The sequence below is a fragment of the Schistocerca gregaria genome, chromosome 7 (genome assembly GCF_023897955.1).
Source record: "Schistocerca gregaria isolate iqSchGreg1 chromosome 7, iqSchGreg1.2, whole genome shotgun sequence".
Lineage (NCBI taxonomy): Eukaryota > Metazoa > Arthropoda > Insecta > Orthoptera > Acrididae > Schistocerca > Schistocerca gregaria.
The window spans coordinates 406,629,613-406,647,745 of record NC_064926.1 but is presented as its reverse complement, the minus strand read 5'-3'; the positions used below and the strand labels follow the sequence as shown (position 1 = coordinate 406,647,745).

At 40.3% G+C, this 18,133-nt stretch overlaps 1 protein-coding gene across 1 annotated transcript in view; it reads left to right on the top strand.

Annotated features, from left to right (window-relative positions):
- The first annotated feature begins 4,193 nt into the window (after positions 1-4,193).
- LOC126281474 (myrosinase 1-like) overlaps positions 4,194-18,133 on the top strand; it is a 58,880-nt gene continuing 44,940 nt past the window's right edge. The window contains exons 1-4 of the mRNA XM_049980470.1: positions 4,194-4,361; positions 7,711-7,844; positions 12,034-12,168; positions 13,701-13,823. Of these exons, the coding sequence (XP_049836427.1) occupies positions 4,208-4,361; positions 7,711-7,844; positions 12,034-12,168; positions 13,701-13,823 (546 nt within the window). The 5' untranslated portion in view covers positions 4,194-4,207. The remainder of the gene's footprint in view (positions 4,362-7,710; positions 7,845-12,033; positions 12,169-13,700; positions 13,824-18,133) is intronic.

Here is an 18,133-nt window from a genome sequence, read left to right as displayed (position 1 = left end):
TTCTCCTCAGGTGCCGAAAGAATGATATAGTTTTCTTCTGGATCGTGCTCATTACTGGCTTTATTTTCTTGTATACTGTTTTATTTGAATCTATTCTCAAATGCTCATTTACTTGATACTGTTTATTTATACATGTCCTAATTATTTTTCTTTCTCTCTTTACCATTTTGTCAATTTATGCAGTTTTAGTGGTTTAAAAGATGGTTTCAGTTGCATAACTACCTTCCAGATGTGTAACTGTTTTATAAAATTATAATTCTGCATCTGTAGATAAGTTTTATTTGTTGTATGTATTATTTGTAACGTAATGTGCTCTGTTCAGGTTTTTATTCTTTTTTGGCATTGTGGATTCTATTTTAGATTGTAAGTTATGATTTCACCTAAATATTTAAATTTATCAAATTTTAATTTCTCGTACTCCTATTGTAATTAGCTTTCCAAGATGCTGGTAAGTTAGCATAATCTCTGTTTTTCAAATGATATTTTGAGGACAATTTTCTGTGCTGTTTCTTGTACTGGTATAACTTATTGCCTGGATTCTAGAATATTGTTGGCCAGGAGAGCAAGATCATCACAAATCCCAAGCAGGTCAAGCTTATATCATTTATAGTACTCCCATTTCACATGTTTTTTGGGTTCCCTTTGTCCATTATTTCAATACGTACTCCAAGAGACAGTTGGACAGTAAAGGTGAAAGACAGTCACCTTGTCTGAAGCCTGTGTTTATAAGGAATGATTCAGAAATTTCACCTCTAAATTTCACGTTCAATGTGGTATTCGACAGAGTGAAACCTATTAATTTAATTAGTTTTGGATGGAGTCCCAGGCTACAAACGTTATTGTCAGACATTTGTTCTGTTTCCTGTAGTATGCCGTAACCAGTTTTAAACTAATACTCTGTTCTGCGCAGCTTTTCCACGGTCTGAAACCTCTCTAGCAAACCTTGAGCTCCCAGTTGTTCCTTAATTCTTCCATACAGGATAATGGACAAGGTCTTGTACGTGCAGCTTAGGAGAGGGACTCCTCTGCAGTTGTCTGGATTCCTCTCAACGTCCTTCCCATATACTTTTCTTAGCAATATTTTTGTTACAGTCTTTTGTAGGGAGGTCTTCACTAAATCACATTAATATTTCCACATTTCAGCAAAAACCTGATCTCCAAATGTCTCATAATTCTTTTGTCCTTTGAAAATTTGGTGGTCTAATTTGCTAGGTTTGGTTTCAACTGGAGTATTTACGCCGATTTGTTAGAGTTCTTTGCGTTCTCCACAATTTAAAAGTTTAATAAACGCTTTTGCCATAAGTCTATTATTTTATTTGTTACCATGTGCCGCTCTTTCTGTTTCACAAAGATTTTGTAATATTTCTTACAATTAATTTGGTGGTAATTATGTTCTGTAGAGTTTACTACGTCTTTATGGAATCTTCTCCTAATTCGGCCTTAGGTTTTGTGTGATTTCTTTTCCTATCATTTCTGAGAGTGATAACATTTTCTTCTGTTTTGTTTGTTTGAAACTTTAACTGTGATTTGTTACATTCTGGAGTCACACATGCATCTTTTCTTCGTAAATTCCAAGGATCTATATTCTCGGATTGCTTCTTGACATGGTACCAGATCTTTTAGATCAGCTGTTACTTTCATGATTTATGTTTTTGTTGGTATGGGATATTGTAGATTTCATTATGAAATCTTTTGTCTATACAGACATGGTGTAGATGTGACATCCCCCTCCTCCAGTCTGGGTGTTTCCATTTTTCATGCTTCAAGTTTATTTGGCTTCCTCTTGAAGTATGTTGATTTAGATACAAGGTTGTGTTCCCTGTACAGTTCCACAAGTCTTTCACCCTTCTTGTTTGTAAAATTATGTGGGCTTCAGTTTCCGGTTGCATCTTTACATTCCTTCTTTTCCTATAACTCTCCCAAAAGATTTTTACATTACTGTTATTTATTCTGTTTACAGTTAGTTCGAGAGCATCCCAAAATTTATCTATCTCTTCCTTCGTTTCATTTATAAAAGTTTTCTCGTTTGTAGGAACATGAGCATTTACAATTGTGTGGGTTTTATTCGTTGTTTTAGATGTCAGAGCTGCAGTTCTGGGAGAGATTGCTTGCAGATTTGTTAAATCCATTATTTTTATAGTCACTATAAATCCTGTTACAACCTGGGGTCCGGCCAGGATGTCCGAGCTACAGTCCAGAACCGCGAGACCGCGACGGTCGCAGGTTCGAGTCCTGCCTCGGGCATGGATGTGTGTGATGTCCGTAGGTTGGTTAGGTTTAAGTAGTTCTAAGTTCTAGGGGACTGACGACCGCAGATGTTGAGTCCCATAGTGCACAGAGCCATTTGAACAAACTGGGAACTTTGCTTCATAGCTCTCCAATCTGGTTTTCCACTGTAAATGGTATATTATTGTGATTAGAAAGGGTCTTCTATTGTTTTTTTTGTAAGTACTTTGTTGAAGTGATCTGTTTATTTAGTTCATCTGTGAATGTCTTGAGTTTTCCGGTCCTAATTAGTGAGTATATTATTTATTTGATTATTTTCAATCTTCTTTTTGTGAGACAGTGAGCTTCCTGGTGATTGCAAACTTTCTCATTAATTTCTGTCTTCCAGTTGGCCACCCACAGAACCCGATGTAGCCGGTCCCTGGCTTTTTGGGCAGGACGGTGGTATTTTTCCCCTAAAAGTACTGTCCATACTTTCGTCCTTTTACAAGCATTGCACCACACTAATTTACTGAACGACAAGATTTTCTCTATTGCGTGCTTGTATTTAGCGTAAATCTGTTAAGATTTCGAATTGACGTCATTTTGAAGTGGTTTAGGCAGAATACACATCAGTCACCTTTTATAAGTAAAGTCGAGTGTCATTGTTCGCTAGTAGACTCCTGAGTGCAGGCTAAGCTGAAAGGATGAATTGGTTTCTCGTACGTTTTACACAGCGCAGCACCCTTCCTTCACGAAGTGGGAATTTCGCGTCTTTGTGTGTATCTGGAAAGTCATGGTGACTGTAATAGCTGTATGTACAGTGTGGTGTCATGCTTGTGTTGGATGATGATGACGATGATGATGATGTGGAGTTGGGGGCGCACGACGCTTTGTTTTGTTGATGGTGACGGAAGATAAAGTGTGAAACTTGATGCTGGGATATAGGCTACTCTTTTGAATAACACCAATGGGGCCACCAAGTTGAACGTCCCAAGCCGACACACGGATTACCATGAGCAGCATCACATACCCTCGCCTGATTATACACTGAGTACATTGGAATTTAATGAACAACGTTAGCACGAAGACTGGTGACCCGGGACTTCACGTGACTTCCTCAACCTCTTTGCCATAAAGGCAAACGGAAAGCAGCCGACAGCACATGCCGTACACAAGCAGTTACCCGTCCAATGCTGTGACGTTGCTGAACTAAGCTGTCGAGATCCGGTGTATTCAAAGTAGGAATTGTAATTGTTTTGTTTACAATAAATGTACGCAGACAATGGCGGATTTTTCCGTTCAAAAATGTTAATGAATGCTGCGCAGCTAAGTCAGATACATTTATTTATGTTCAGATTGAGATGCCAAATCTACATTAATTGCAAGTATGGCAGCATGATGTCAAAGTTGTCACATAACTGCACACTGCTGCGTTGTTTATAGGCAACAACGCAAGTCCCCTTTTCAAACAGCAATGACGAACGGCGACATAATTGTAAAAAGAGGACAAGTAATTCTGACGAACACTGTATTCTGGAGTGGCTGTTTGAGTAGTTTTTATCACCGACAGAGGAAGTTGTAAGTATACCAACATCTGAGGTATCTTCGTAAGATATGATTCACGCCATCGACTACATAACTGTTATTATGGCGCGAAAATACCAGATAAGAAATCCATCAGTAAGCGCTCTGATGAGTCTTTTGGGTCTAGAGTAGTTATTGGACTGGCCTTTATGTCAACTGCTGATAATATGCTGTAATGACAGAGGAAGTAGTTAGTATAAGCAAAGTCGCTGAATGTGAGAACGTTTTCTGTAGTCTGTAAAGGAAATGACGAGCTTCATCATCTGATTAAAAAACCGTTAATACGAGTTCAAAATACGCGATAAAAAACTATCAAACGCTATTAAATCATTTCGTAACTGATAATTAATTGTTATCAGATGCCAGTGACTGTTTATAAGTGACAACGAGCGCCGTTACAGTTGCAGCTTTGAGCATGGCGGCACGTGTGACGTTATACCTGGAGATACTGGGAGTCGCCTGTCTGCTGGCGACCGCTCGCGCCAGAGAGGTCAACCAGTTCCCAGAGGGCTTTCTGCTGGGTGCTGCCACATCATCCTACCAGATCGAGGGCGCCTGGAACGAGGATGGTGAGCGACACACTTATCTACGATACTCAGCGATTTCCAGACGTTTCTAGGAGAGTTAGAATCTGAGGAACAAGTTAAGACCGGCCTCGAATAATATTATTACTTATTGTCTATTTTCTTCATTGCCGCCGTCATCGTCGGCCAAGTCACATTCTGAACACTTCTTATTCTGTACTAAACTCAGATTCTACCCGACTGAGATTGCACACATGTGACTCTTACTTACGTACTTACTTTCCGTGTCCGGAACTAGACTTCAAACTTCCACAAATCAGCAGCTATTGTGCAGGGCTGGTCTAAATATGGACAGATAAGCAGGTGTTGAGGATACTGGACAGATTCACAAAGACAGAGAGTGTTTTCATTATCTTTTACGAAACCCCATTGGCACTTCTACCCTCTTACGGTTTAGGGTTGTCCAGACTATGTATGGTAGGTCTCCACCAGGGGCCAGTTCTTCTTTTACGTCTTTATGGGGGTTTCTCAGGTCTATTTCCCACCTTTTCAAACGATTCTCTGCAGCCGATCCCTCCATGTCTCGGATATGTGACAGGAGTCTCTTCCTCGAACAAAGCAGTCGGTCAGCACTCTGGTGTCATTTGCTTGCTTGGTCTTTCCGGATTCGGCAACGATGTCACGTCGTATTTTGGGCGGTGCGATCCCCATGATTAAGTATATCTTATGCACTGGGGTTGGCCTCAAGCATCCTGTAACAATCCATGCCATTTCATTCACCGCGACATTAACGTTTCTCGGGTATGTTGACGCAGACCATACTGCATCGGCGTATTCCGCGGCTGACACACTGAACGCTAGGGCTACGGTTCTCAGGACTTTTGGGTTTGCACCCCAGGATCCGCTGGTTAGTTTCCTGATGATGTTGTTTCTAGTTGAGACTTTTTCCCTTGTGGCATTACAGTGATGTTTATAGGTCAGTGTGCGATCCAACGTGACACCAAGATATTTGGGCGTTTTACAATGCTCGAGACGTTCACCTCTCCATATTACATTTAATTCACTATTTGACTCCCTGTTCTTTAAATGGGATGCACAGACCTGCGTCTTGGAAGGGTTCGACCTTAGGTGGTTTGCCTCATAAAACTGGGAGAGAGCTTCCAAGACACTGGTTAATTTCTCTCCTACATCCATAAAATTGTTACCTTGGGCTGCAAGTGCAGTGTCATCGGCATACATGAAGGCATCTGATTAGATGTTCTGAAAAGAGGCTAAGCGCGTAACGCGTCAAATATAGTTCTTAACAACAAGTGATCTGGTATTTGTAAGCGAACTATTACAACAATGTATGTGACGAGATCACAATTTATGTTATAAGTCGCAGGCCTCTTACGCGACTTTATGTCGCACCTTAAGTCAACTGAAATTCTTGCCTGGGCAAAGAACTCCTGTAGATAATTGTGCGCTCAAAAGTTTTCAGTTAGAGGGATTCATGTTGCACCTTCCATTTTTCCGAATTTATCTACCCGTTTTCCATTAAGTCTGAGACCCAAAGTTATCTTTAGCAACCCAGCAAAGCACTTCGTTGCTCTATGTACCACCCATTTCACTCCATGCAGTTTAATTGTCGATTACCCGTATTTGTGGCCGAGGACGGTAAAGCACGCCTTTGTCGTGCTGCTCACTTGGTGGTAGGCCGGTTCGAGTCTTGGTGCTGAATGAAATTTTCGCTGCCAATATGTGGCCGGTAATGGAAGGAGAGGTGGTGGCATGAAGCTCTCACCACTAGTCGCCGCGCCAGGGTCCTTTTCGTCACGAAAAGGAGCCTGCGGATAGGGAAAACCTTTCCCAATAGGTGGATGAATCTGCCTTTCGGGATCTCCCAGTCATTCATTCCAGAGGACTTTACTTTACTTAGTGATCAATTTTCTTCTCATTACAAGAAACCTGACAATTTGTTAATAAATTTTATCCGGTCGATACATCATCCGCACGCTCTTCATTTCTCTAATGTTAGCTATTGTAAATAAGTAGGACCTGCTGAAGAGCTTAGAAAACGTTAGGAAAAGTTGTATTATGTAAAAGGAAATGTGTCATGAGTATATCACTGAAATTGATTCTCTTTTCTCCAGTCGCATTTTAGTTATCCGTTGCAGACTTTATTTGTGCATTCTGGTTGATCTAAATATATGATTATTCACTTGCAGTTATATTGTTAATATTTCGTAGTAAATTAATTATAAATATTTATATTGCAAGCTCTGGAAAGAACACTACAAGTGCAAAAACATACTCTCTTCGGCATCATTACTGTGTGACGAACTTCCATCTTGTTGGAGTAATTTCAGGACGGGAACTGCTGTTAATCAGTACAACAGAAAACCAGCCGAAATTGAGAATTTCACTTTATTTAGTTCATGGCAAGGTTGTCGGTACCCATTTTCTAATCATTCAGATAGTCGAAATGGTATTTCATAAAATACAAGAATCATGTCAAGGCGACAAACATATACCTTTGCTCTGTAACTGTTCATTTGCTCTTTGTCATACACATGTGTTTGTTATGAGAATATGGTTATCATATATTGCGAAACACTATTTTCACACTCTGGATGAAATGAAAATCTGTCCCGATCCGAAAATAGTCATCAAGTAATCAAAAATTAAATTTACAACTTTATCTGTTTTTGCTTTTTATTGATTCTCGTTTTGGTTTAAAAAGAGCTTACAGTATCGAAAGTGACAAGCAGTATTTCCAAACTGTAAGAACAGAATAGCTTCATGGACGTAAGGAAAGGAAGTAGCTTGATAGTTTTAAGTGACTCCACTCAGGCGTGAGTGATCATTGACACTCGGTAAAACTACCAGGATCTGAAGCATATCCTTTATATTTATTGATGCATGATGATTTTGATAATAAAACTCAGACTCGCAAATTTAATATGGTTTTCTTCCCATGGGACTATTAAAAAATTCTTTGCCGTCCAGAATTTCTTATTACAGCTTGAAATTGGTACTCGAGATTTTTTATTTGATTCTTTGTCCGTAGTCTTATCAAATGTGTACACTATTTTGGTGTTACACTTAATGTCGCCCTAACTGTATAGGTTTTAGAATGCTGTCAACAATTCACTCCAACATAAATCTATCAGAATAACTATAACTGTTCTTCATGTTTATGCGGTTGTAGAATTCTGTTTTTCATAACTGAGGTATCACAGATATTATGTTTACTTTAATATCATTATTGCTGACAGTATTACTATCTGTGCTATGTTGGTCTGGCCCTTTTGGATCCTAAACATCATCTTTGAGGGTCGAAACTGGAAGTTTGTTTTTAATTCAGTAGTTTATCTAAGTTAACATGACGCCCTACTACCCTGTTACATTACAGGTAAAGGAGAGAGCATCTGGGACCACATGCTGCACGAGCATCCAGAGTACGGCAACAACGGGGACAATGGGGACGTGGCCTGTGACTCGTACCACAAGTTCGCCGAGGACGTGCAGGCGCTCAAGGACCTGGGGGTGAGTGTAATGCGGGAGGAAACCGGCGCACAGTGCTCTATTATTCTGTAGTACAAAATAGATGACATTATGAGAATGCTGGATAAACTCGTTATCCTTGTGCTTTCTGATAGAGTTTGATCTTTCCACATTCCAACTACAAAAAGTGGCCATTGGGAGAGGAAAACAAATATTTTCCTTGCACCTTGGACACCTGATACAAGAAAAATTAATCGATCCAGGCCCGACTGAACAAGTTGAACGTACTGTTCCGCTGAACCAGAAACGACGAAGAATTATAGGAAATTATGTTGTATGACAATTTTCTGAAAAATACGTAACTTTGTTGATTTTTTTCTGATGTAGTGGCAGAATGACACTTTCAGTTCCGTGTGGAATCCAAAGATAGAGGTGTCATTATTCCCAGGCCAAGAGTCCAACAAAGGTGATGAATTATTTTCTACAAACCATAAGAAGACATTTCGGATGCAACAGTGAAAATTATTCTTTCCCATTTTCCCATATTTTGCTACATTACAATATATTTTCAAGTAAACAGATTTTGTTCTTTAATGTTTTCCCAGTTTTTGCTGACAGACAGAGTTAAAGCTGTGGATACAGTAACCCAATGACAGTTACCAATGGCATTGTATAAGAAAGTGTCACTGCATACATCGTCTTTTCACTCGAAATTATAAAGTGCCGTTTGTACTCTTTTTTGGAACAAAACGTAACTCATTGTTTTTATACACAAACTTTAAGGTCTAACAAGAAGCTTTGTTTTCAAGTTAGCTCTGAATTTCTCTAAAGTATTAGCTATTACTGACAACTCTTCTTCAGGTTTACTTGAATGACACTTCTTTTCGATACAACTTCCTTAATTTATTTAACCAGGTAATATTCGTCTCACTCGGAATTCAGAGTGCCCAGTGTCGCAGTCTTTCGAATAGTTTTTCCTTCACACACTTCTGCAAGTTTCATTTTGACATGTATCCTCTAATTGTACCGTTCACGTTCAGATTTAACGAAACGGAACTAGCTATGACCATTGCTTGAATTGAAGTGTTTTCTCCCTCCTTCGTTTTACCAAAAAATTTACATCCTTTTCTTTGTCACTGAAAACTATTACTCTCCATGGTTTCTTTGGGCTTGGTAGGCATAACATTTTTGATCTGGACTTTAATTAGCACATCATTGTTCGAGTCATAGTTCATTGAACTGCGAGAGTTACTTCCATTTCTTCTAATCTATGCACAACATTTTGACGAAACGTCGACATCGTTGGAATGAATGTCCAAGATATTCACTAACAAATAACATAGATGTAGGTCTTCTGGAGAAATAAATGATTTCTACTTCATACAACAGTCTTCATATTTCATTTTTTGTAAGCTTCAAAACATGAATGGGATTCCACGTGAAACTTTGGAACCTGCGCAAGGACACATGCTGTTAACGAGGACTAGAAATCACGAAAAGTTTTGCCTCTATTCTTAATACTTAGCGATATCGAAAAGGAAACTGTTAATTATGCTCATGTTCTGAACACCTTGAACGACTAGAGACAGAACATTGATATTAACAGGACTTGTATATTAGTATGTTCTGTAGAAATGATTAGCACTTTAACCATGTTGGCCAGGGCGTTCAAGGTCAATATCGATATGACGGCGCAACGCCACCTAGCGGCAAAATGCGACTGCGGCTCTCGCTGTCGCTATAAACCGAAGGTAAGAGATCAGCGTGACTTGAGCAGACGTGCAGGACGCGTATGCGCAGACCGTACAGTCAAATCAGTGGGCTTCAAAGAGGGCCACTTGTTAGAATGGTGACAATGCACTAACACATGTTGTTGCATGAACACGTGCCTTCTTGGTCTCACAGGCTGTCAGCTTTTTGTCCTGGCCCTCCAGATCACCAGATTTGTCGCCAATCGAAGCTCTCTGGGATATGACGAAACGACTGGTGCAGCGCTGTGATTCAGTGCCAACCGACGCAGATGAACTTTGGAAACAGGTGAATGTAGCGTGGATGGATATACTACAGGACGCCGTTCGCGCCTTATATGCGTCGATACCATCACACAAGAACAAGTTACCATCACTAATGGCGGACTCTATGCTTACTAGGAAGCAGGACACATGCTGAACTGAAGTGACTGAAACGCTAACCACTTCTGTATAGCAAACTAATGTGCATGTTCTGTGAATTTGGAAGTCCAAATCTAGTCGTTCAAAATGTTCTGCTTTTTCTGAACATGAATGTATTATGGATATTAAACGAGTTGAAAATTCGAGCGAATAGTAAGTGAACAATACATTGTGACAGAGGAACTATCAACGGGAACTGAAATTCGCAATATACATTACGATCATGTTGTGCAAATGTTAGCTATGTGCCTCCTTGCCGGGAGTCGAATAGATAGAACAATAAAAGACATAACATAAAGACTCAGAAACGTTTTTGATAAATTCATCTGCATTTGAAAATTAAGTTTCTTAAATCTACAGATCAGCGAGGAGGCGCATGATAACACTGCTAGGCGACAAATGAAAGGTAAAATTGAAACACGGAGCAAATAGATGTGGAGGACGTAATTGTGACGTTCATGAAATTGAGATAGTGATGGCCGCTGTGGCCGAGCGGTTCTAAGCGCTTCAGTCCGGAACCGAGTTGCTCCTACAGTTGCACGTTCGAATCCAGCCTCGGCCATGGATGTGTGAGATGTCCTTAGGTTAGTTAGGTTTAAATAGTTCTGGCTCTTGGGGAATGATGACCTCAGATGTTAAGTTCCATAGTGCAAAAAGCCATTTTGAGATAGTGATCGTCAGAAAATGTATCCTGCCGAATAGATCATGATGGACAGAGGAGACACCATCATGGTTCTTAAGAGATAATGAAAGGTCAAGATGAAGACCTAACTGCCGAATTCGGAAACGCTTGTAGAAACTTCCTCGAACCTGGGATAGTTACCTGTGACGTTCTAGTGCTCTACCGACTGAGATAACCAGACACGCCTGCCGCTGTTCTGCACCTTCCTACCCCCTATCCCCTCACCCCCCCTAACAGCTTTACCTCGGCCAGTACCACTTCGCCTACTCTCCAAACGTCACAGAACTTGTTCGGCATACCTTGCGGGATTAGTTCTCACGGAAACAGTGATATTTCTGAGACATGGGTTAGCCATAGCCCAGGGGATTGTTGATAGAATTCACCACGGAAAGTGTGGATAAACCTAAGGCAGCTCGTTTCTCAACACTGGCCGTCATATTACTAACAATGGTGTGATTGCTGCCCAGATACCATCTCCAGACACCTTAATACCTAAAAATATATCAACAGATTCGGTACGATATGCATTTAGACGTGAGATATAAATTTCAAAATCGGCTGTAGTCACTTTTGCAAACTTTTTACATGTAATCGTATATCTGACCTCACCAGACGGCGAGTACTTATGCAGATTTGTTCTATTGTTAACAGTGAAACACGTCACGAGTGTTACTGACTCCTCTTGAAATTTTCAGTTACTTCAGTCATAGTCTATGATACCAAACTGATAGTCACTTGTCTTACAGACCGCTCCTGTCCCTTGTACTTCCGAAGTCGTTGACCGGATTTGTTGAAAGAATGATCAAATGAGATTTACTTTAGACCTGACCTCAACAAACAGATATCTGACCAATTTCAATAGTTGTTCCGATTATTTTTTGACATTGCAATCGAACTAATAGCATTTCTTCCTTTGGCAGCCCGAAACATTCCTTTACTTGGATTTCCTTTGTGTAACTTTCACACAGTGTGGGTACTTCCTCTTACAGTGCACCACATTCCACCCTGATACCAGCCAAGCACAAAGAACAATATTACAAGTCAGATTACCCTCTATATCTAATCCTATGGAAGTAACAGGTCCTCAGTGTATTTTAGTGGGACACCTCAGTAAAATCCTGTCTCTTTTTGGGCCTCGTCAAGTCCGATAAATGCTATAGGTCTCAGCAGCTGTCGCTACTGCAGACGTCAGATATGAAGGGTTTAGCTGCAAACTGCAAGGTTTAATTATTGATAAGTATTTATCTTCTACTTCTCAGTTCACCATCACTGTCTAATGATACAGCCCTTTTCAGTACATGTTAGTATCTGTATACGTTAGTTTCTGACCTCACATCTTGTAGAGGTGCTACTGTGACATTCCTTTGGTATGTTTCAGGCCAAAGTATACCGCTTCTCCATCTCTTGGCCCCGTATTCTGCCCAACGGGGACCTGGACGTGATCAACCAGGCTGGAATCGACTACTACAACAACCTCATTAACCTGTTATTGGAGAACGACATCCAGCCAGTGGTAAGAATTTATTTATTCTTCAGATTTCTTAAATATCCGACTACGGGTGGAGCAGTGTGTGTAACCACAAACTTCTCCCTCTGCTACTAATACTGGCGCATGATGGCACAGTTATACAACAAGCCCTACCGGTGCTGAACGGGAAAAAATGTTCAGTCAAAAAATTCAAAAGCCTAGTCAGGTGAAATATTGGGCCCAAGGCCGGTTCCCCTATATTCTACTCACACACATACTATACTCTAGCTTTATAACACCAACAAGGCCTTGAGGTAAAGGAAACCACTGATGCAATATTCCAAACGCAAAGATAGTGATGACCACAAAGTCCTTCCCTTACCATTTAGATAAGATAAAGCTAACTACTGGTACACAACTAACTACAGTTGTCTTAACCGTAACTTTTTTCCTTATTTTTTACCATAGTCATGACTGATTCCATTTTCTTTAAGGTATTTGTCTGGTGAAGAAGTGTTAGTTCCTAGCCTAATTTCTTCGTAGCGAAGTGTTACCATTAGGTTTTCATTGCATGTTCCCTACCAATGTATTTCTGTGATTATTAGACCCCTTATTTCTTTTGCGCCAAATCAGAGCTTTAAAATTAGTAATTACTGGGTAAGACGAAAAATCCCTCCTAACTAGAAGCATTGTATCATAATTCACAAGGCTGATAATACCGAGAAAGGGAAAATACTAGGTTTTTTTCCCTGCACTTGAGTGAACTAAACCGTTTTTATATTTGCATGGATACTCTACAAATCCCACTTAAGTGCATGGCAGAAAATCTTGTTTTTTCATAAATTTAGACAACATTGTCCACGTAGTGAAACGATCTCGTGCTATATTTAGGTTAAAATCAACAGTTGAGATTGCCATAATATTTGTTTATTTACCGGTTTTGGCTTGTATTAAAGCCAACTTCAGAATTTTTTTGCCCCTCATAGCTGGTGCTGACGCTCCTCGGTTTTCTCGTGATACCACGATAGCACATTGTTTTTTACTGTTTAAAGGTAAAGAACAGATGAAATACACCCTCAGGGCTACTATTTTATTAATTAACAATACATGCTTCACCCATAATTTAGAGTAATATAGTACAGTATATGATAATATGTAAGTCACATATTTATCACTTGAAATGGTCTGTTCAGTATCCACTTGCATAGTCTTTATGATTTTAAAGTTATTTTTCCAGCCCCGATTTTGTTGGTGTTCGACCGCTTGAAAAAGTAAAGGTAATCCTTAAAACACATTTAAGACGAGTATCCTTTTTTCTTAGTTTCCAAGGCAAACTGTGCCGCTTTCCTCTCAATCACTTTCTCCTTATTGGTACTTTACTGTCTATGTCGTCAATAATATCCTAACGCCTCAGTAACAGTTTCATTTTGTTAAAGGTGATGTTGTTAAGCATGAGTCGGGGCAATGGAGAGTCGTTTTACTGTTCCTTTTATGTTTAGTACATTACTTGGTCCGGAGATTGTTACCATGGAAATGTATCAGACGTGTTGTTCTTAGCGAGTCTCTCTCCTTTCCAGGTGACGATGTACCACTGGGACCTTCCGCAAGCCCTGCAGTACATAGGGGGCTGGCCCAACCCCATCCTAGCGGACTACTTCCTCGAGTACGCCAGGGTGCTCTTTGACAACTTCGGCGACAGGGTGAGTTACTGTGTATTCAGATTTGTTTCACGGGTCTTCTTGATACTGAGCAGCAACAATTTATACAAAGCAAATAGTCTCAGAATTACCTCAGACAGTATTAAAGATGTACATTAAATTAAAGAGTCTTGCCACCATTTATAGGGATTCCTTTCTTAAGCGTGACTCATGTGGTAGGCTAGGAAGCAATGAATAATTCCGAGAAAGCGACAGTTGCATGGAAAATGAATGCATTTTCTGTTGAAATGTTAATCCTTCATAGTTGAACCAAGATTAGCGTTTAACTCACTGCCGATTCCAAGTTTTTCCAAACGTGCTGCAAGCGCGGACTCCAAAACTACAGGAAAATAAATCGGCCTTCTGAGTGTAACTATCTCGGCTTCCGCCTGAATCGGTGTAGTGAATGATGGAAAACTTAACTCAGAAAGATGAGACTAAGATTTGAACTCCATTCCACATACATTTTATTGTCAGCTGACTACGAGAACAGGGATATTATGTGGGCAGTGAAGGAAGATAACGTCATATTGCATGCCAGATGAAAATCTGTTGTTTGTGGGAAAGTAATAAGAACTGGAGTTATATCTGTTTATTCTCATGTTTCGTAGTCATCTGCGATGTTGATAAAACCTAATATCTCTTTTAATTTCAAGACAAATAGTTTGTAAAAACAATTCTGAGTTCACGATACGTCTGGAAGACCGAGAGCAGCTGTGTCGTACGCTATTATGCGGAAGTGATCTGGTGTCCACAGAGCAATTTTCGGTGAGTTAACTGTGTAATGTGTAAGATACTTGTTACAAGCAAAGTGAACCTGTGACATAAGGAACAACAGAGCAACCTCTGAAACAACAGAACTTTTAGTGCAATGACAGCACAAGTTTAGTGAAATGGCTACATATCACATTTACTTTGACATCACGTATTTCCATAATATTAACAGCAACGATATAGATTTCGTAGTATGTTGTGCAGACAGACGTACTAAAAGGAAAAACTGAATTGGTAAATTTGAGAGTAGGCTCGATAAAAGTAAAACTAAAATTAGGTATTAGTAATATATCAAAAAAGTACAAATTAACAACTAAGTCATGTAAGCAGTTGATAACTAATAGTGGTTAGTCAGCTGAAGCCACCAATTGTACCTGCTCCAAAATGTACATTTCAAAAGGTACACTTCACGGATTACAAAGAGCCTTGGATCCTAGTGATAAAATGAATTGCTTCTCAAGTACCGGAAAAGTTTGTTATCGCCAGATACTACCATTCTTTGGGCTAAGGTAGTGAGACATGGACTTCACTTGCGAAGACCGTTGACTAAGTACCGTTCACCAAACTAACGGAGAAATGCATTTTGTTAATAACTAGGACAAGCGCAAAGATAAAAACGTGGAACAGGGAACAGGCCAGAGTGGAGCCATAATTAAGGTCGTAATGGTAGTGAGTTTGGTGGAACTTGTGGACAAGCAAGTGGATGGTAGAAAGAGCAAGAAATTTTCGTACTTGAATTAATAAGACGATACTCTGGAAGCGGAGTGCAGGAGCAATATGAGTGCTGAAGATTATTGCGCGGAAGCACTTATCTAGCAGTGGATGGATTGATGATAATGATGATGATGAATTGTTGAGCAACAGACACGAGTCAGGACAAAATTAAATGTTGGCCTTAGGTTTACGTGTAACATAGATCATCTACGACACCTTTCATGAAGGCAAGGGTATCATTGACCACAGTAGTTTCTTCTGTACGCCGCAGCCAACTTCAGAACCTTAAATGGTCCACCCATTCCGCTACTTCCAATGCTTTCAGCTATAATCAGCTAAAAAGTTAATTTATAGTCGTATGACATGAACGGATGGGAGACCTGAAGATCAGTTTAACCTCAAAAGTGTTGGAGATGATCAGCTTTCAAACGGAGAAGGTAGCAGCTATAACTTTTCACAATGCGTGACGATTTCAATCGGAGGAGGATATAAAATAAGCCTGACACTAAAGATGTTCAGTGAGCACCAATTTCACGAAGTTTTACAGCGGCTGGAAGGTAGTTGTCAACTGAATCTGTTCGTTATGTTGTTTGCTTTGAAAGGTTTTTGTCCCTGCCTGGGGCGACAATCTCGCTGGTGAGCGCGCAAGTAAAGTGTGTGTTGTCCTCGACCGGTGAGCGTCATCAGAAACAAGGGCATCGTCAAGAGTGCCATACGGAAGATTGACAGGACCGTTGTTATGTTCCATATACATAAATGACCTTTCGGACAGGGTAACTGCTACTGTTTGATGACGATGTTGGGATGAATGGGAAGGTGTCGTCATTTGCTGACTGTAGGAGGTGCAAGATGACTTAGACAAAACTTACAGTTGCTGAGATGAATGACTACTAGCTCTAAATGTGGAAAAATGTAAGTTAAAGCAGATGTGTAGGAGAAACAAAGCAATAATGTTAGACTGCAGAATCAGAAGTGTACTGCTTCACATAGTCACGTCTATTAAATGACTAGGCGTAACGGTTCGAAGCAGTATGAAATTTAATGAGGATATTAGGATTGTAGTAGGAAAGGTGAGTGATTGACTTCGGTTCATTAGGAGAATTTTAGGAAAAATGGCGTAGTAAAATGCTGAAACTGGTTGTCAAATAAAATATGATCGGAAAGTAGACGGCTGAAAGATGTTTAATTTGACACCCTGTACCGGATAGCTGAGTCCCGCAACCATCTCTAAAAAGACTGACGTACAGAAAATGTAGGAAAGTGTGTATCATCTTTAAAGGAGACCGTATGTAGGATACTACTACGACACATTATTGAGTAGTGGTCGAGTGTTTGGGATGCGCACTAGGCCATAGACATCTAAGCAATTCACAGCTGGGTTGCAAGATTTGTTTCCGTTGGGCTCGGAGATCACGCAAACACCCGGAACTAAATGGAAGTCTGTGGAGGGAAGGAGACGTTCATTTCGAGCAACTCTACTGAGGAAATTTAGAGAACCGGCTTTTGAGGCTGGCTGCAGAACGATTCTACTGCCTCCAACGTACATTTCGCGTTAGGCCCTTGAAGATAAGATTAGAGAAATCAGGGCTCGTACCGATACATATAGATAGTAGTTTTACCCTCGCTCTGTTTGCGAGTGGAGCAGCGAAGGAAATGACTCGTAGCGGTGCAGGGTACCCTCTGCCATGCGGTGACTTGCGGAGTCTGTATGTAGATGTAGATGTAGACGTAGACTGTAAGAGCTAAACTGATTTATTTCTCCATTATTTGGAACAGTTGATAGTAACGTTAATGATGTACATTCGTAGTTAACAACGCTTCAGGCTCAGATGAAAAACTGAAAGAGAACTAAATAACAGCTGCGATTTCAGGCTTTTAAATATAACTCGTTCTCTCCGATGTGATTATGGTTTCGGTAACGAACAGCCAGGTCTTTTAAAAAACATCGTTTCTATGTGCATCATGTTTAGCATGATAGGTTCCCAAATTCAGTGATTCCTTATAAACAAATAACCACACCAGCTGCAATTTCATTTTCGAGCACCATGACTTCTTTTAGTGACCAAGGCAGTTTTCAAGTGGTTATGAATCTAGCGTCGTAGTGATACAAAGATTCACCTCCATGTAAGAACTGGAAACCGGATATTAGTCTAGAAAAATGAAACGTGTACTTCACTTAATGTGAACATGCAGTCAGGCACCTGTAACTGAGCTCATAAGAAACGTCGGTTCGTATAATTCATGCCATATGAATAACTGGTGAATATCAGTGGTTGAGAATATGTATTGACAGTACCATGTAGGGTCAGGTGACGGCAAAGATGATTAATGTTATATAGTCACGGAATTCCACTTTTGCAGGATCTGGTTGAACAAATAAGGGTAATGGAATTACTCACAGCATCCGCGGCATATTACACTATTGAAACCACATATCCGTCTCCCATCACGACGCAGGTGTTTGAAATTTTCCTCAAAGGTGACTATAACCTTCCTTTGTAGTGGAACAAAAGTGTGGCGCCCTGGAGCGCCACCGTCGGGTTCGTAGACACTTCAAACTGCAAGATATCGACGCAAGTGAAAAGACACCATAGCTCAGAAGTTATTCGGACGTGCGTAATGGATTAGTGATCTCACATTGGCAACCAAATTTCACCAGAATTCGGCTCAACGCCACCGTGGACGTTTTGCGTGATGGGAAGGCCACCACACCCTCTGTTACCCACTGTTCATCCCCTCTTATGACGCCTCTGTGGTGGAACGCGATGCCCGGCGTTGAAATCACTCGGCTTTCTTATGAGTGCCAAGGAGAACATTTTAGGCAG